The sequence below is a fragment of the Glossina fuscipes genome, unplaced genomic scaffold (genome assembly GCF_014805625.2).
Source record: "Glossina fuscipes isolate IAEA_lab_2018 unplaced genomic scaffold, Yale_Gfus_2 27, whole genome shotgun sequence".
NCBI classification, from domain to species: Eukaryota; Metazoa; Arthropoda; class Insecta; order Diptera; family Glossinidae; genus Glossina; species Glossina fuscipes.
Window position 1 is genome coordinate 10,997,469 of NW_023998422.1, and position 2,569 is coordinate 11,000,037.

General features: G+C 35.5%; 1 protein-coding gene across 1 annotated transcript; it reads left to right on the forward strand.

Annotated features, from left to right (window-relative positions):
* The first annotated feature begins 267 nt into the window (after window positions 1–267).
* Window positions 268–752, forward strand: LOC119636027 (chymotrypsin inhibitor-like). The gene is made up of 2 exons (XM_038031098.1): window positions 268–449; window positions 509–752. The coding sequence occupies exons 1-2, from the start codon at window positions 365–367 to the stop codon at window positions 682–684; spliced, it is 261 nt and encodes an 86-aa protein (XP_037887026.1). The 5' UTR covers window positions 268–364; the 3' UTR covers window positions 685–752.
* The last annotated feature ends 1,817 nt before the right edge of the window (window positions 753–2,569 follow it).

Below are 2,569 nucleotides of genomic sequence, written 5' to 3' on the forward strand. Positions count from 1 at the left end.
ACGGAAAAATGATTAGCATGAGTACCTAAAGTTTAGCTGCGACAAAAGTTCACATCCGCCAACTATCAACTGACACCTAAGAGTACGTAATTAATATAAAGAGTATATTATTATCGAAACGATGAATACTCGAGATTAATTTCAAGTATTTTACAAAGTCACTATCAAATAGATTCGCTTTTAAATATTGATGCATAGTATAATCATTTATGTAGAAATTAGTGCACACTGGTGGGCTTTTCCGAGAATCAATTAGAACGAATTATAAAAACATGATGTTTCTTTACAATTTTTATTAGTTTTCTTTAGACTGTCGCAACGAAAGCATTATTTCCTAATCAGTTAATAAAAAAGTAGAAGCAAAATGTTTAACAAGTTATTGAAAATCTTTTTAATCGTATCGGTTATTATGTGCGTACTGCATCATTCTGTTGAAGCTCAATCCAGAGGTAGGTTAGGAATATTCTTATGTACTTACCCGAAGTGATTCAATGTTTTAAACTTTTAGGTCGCCGATGCGGTCAAAATGAACAATTCACCCAATGTGGTAGCGCCTGCGAACCTTCATGTAATCGACCTCGCGCTCAAGCATGCACTTTACAATGTGTTATAGGCTGTCAATGTAGTCCAGGATTTTTAAGAAATTCGTCTGGAAGATGTGTGACACCACGTGAGTGTCGATGATAAAATGACTTTTAATTCCTGTCTAGGTTCAAATAATTGTTAATAAAGATTTTTTGTGAAAATTTAAATTATTCTTGGATGTATATGGTAGGGAGTTTGAAGGATTACGAATCAATCGATTTAAGTTTTCAGCTTATATATGTAGAGCGATAAATGAGGTTTTGTGAAACAACGTTTTGTATGTGAAACGAATTTCTTATATACATATATATATATTTTAATGCGGCCAATTACTTATGGGGTTTCCCCTATAGGTATAGCGAGGTGTTAATCAGAAAGTTGTGAGAGAAGAGAAAGAGAGAGTGCGATACTAGATTGGTGCTTGCATAATTGGTAAGTACGGTACGTTTGTCGATTTTAAGCACCCGCTATTGAGGCGACCAAGTAGGCTCAAACTGCACTAAAACTTGAACCCGTGAACACTATCATGATAGTCGTGACTCCAGTCTATTTGGCTGTGCGGCACTTTGGTTATGCTGATATAGACAAGACAGCGAATTATTATAACTGAAAATTACGTTCGAATATAATGGAATTGAGCTCTCATGCTTTTAGAATGTAATAACTCCTTTTTTATATTATACTTTGCGAATAGTCTCACCACCCGAAATAGATATAGCGTAACTCAATAAGTGAGTGTGAGTCCAAAAGCCATCGGTTACGTTGGTCCTTAATATAAAGAAATCGATGCCACGACCGGCGATGCCAGCAAATGGACCTATGTTCGCCTTACATACTCCTGAATATCCTACGATTTTCACAATACGATTTTCATAGTAGAGAACTTCGTATTTCAAACGAATCTTTCTATGTTGAAAATGCTGAACACAACCTACGAAATGGCTTGCATTTTAAAGACGTAGAGCTCCTGCAGTAGTAAATGTTTCGTGGTTTGCTAGCCAACCATTATTAAGTAGGGATAAATCAGAAGCTGATATTCGAAAAGCATCGTTTCCAGCGGAGAACGTTAACACGAACATATTATTAATATGTATGTACAACTTTGTAATTGTGGGCATGAACACGATTACCATTGAGGAGATGAGTTTTAAAAAGCAAATGGAATGAATATGTTTTTCTTATCCATTAATAATAAATAATTTCGGTATGGAATTCATCGGCGCTCGGCTGCTTCCGAGCAAGTTCAGTCTTGTTCATCATTGTATCAGGTAAACGTTATGGTCGAATGAAGCCCTTATTATCTGATGCAGCTCTCTCCGATTTTTCGGGCGCCAGTTGTGGAGATGTAAAACACAACTTGCTAAAAAATCTCAAGGCCATAACCTAATCTTTTTGCTAGAAGCACATAATCATTTGCAGTGGAGGGCAACCTTAAATTCCACAAAGTAGATATTGACGAGAAGATTGCTTTTAGGGCAGTCCAGTAGAGAGTGCACTTGCTGTAAAGGAAGCATTTTTTGTTGTACTTGTGTTATGTTCATATAGAATCCAAGAAATCTTTATCTCTGCGAAGTGTGCTAATTAGCGCAAGACTTTAGATTTATACCACCACATGGTGTGCGTATGTGGCTTTGTGTTGATTGTCAGTGCATTCCTTATTAAGTCGTATAAAAAAATAATCCTTTACAACTACATCCATGAGTTGAGTAGCGCAAGCTAAGGTAAAAAGCAAACAAGATTGTCCTGCAGACGTGAGGGTAAAAATGAAAATTTTAGAACAATGTCGAAGGGAAACGATAAAAACGAAAAAGAAAAAAAAAACGCAAAGTATTCTTAACAATTTCTCACCCATGTTATGTATTTCATAATTTACTTAAGATCAGCTTCAAAATGAATTTGAAAGCTGAGCGAGTTTTTTGCATTTATCGCAAGCAGCAAATTCTTCTCAAGGCAAATAAAAATTTCTAATGAATATAATTTAAAT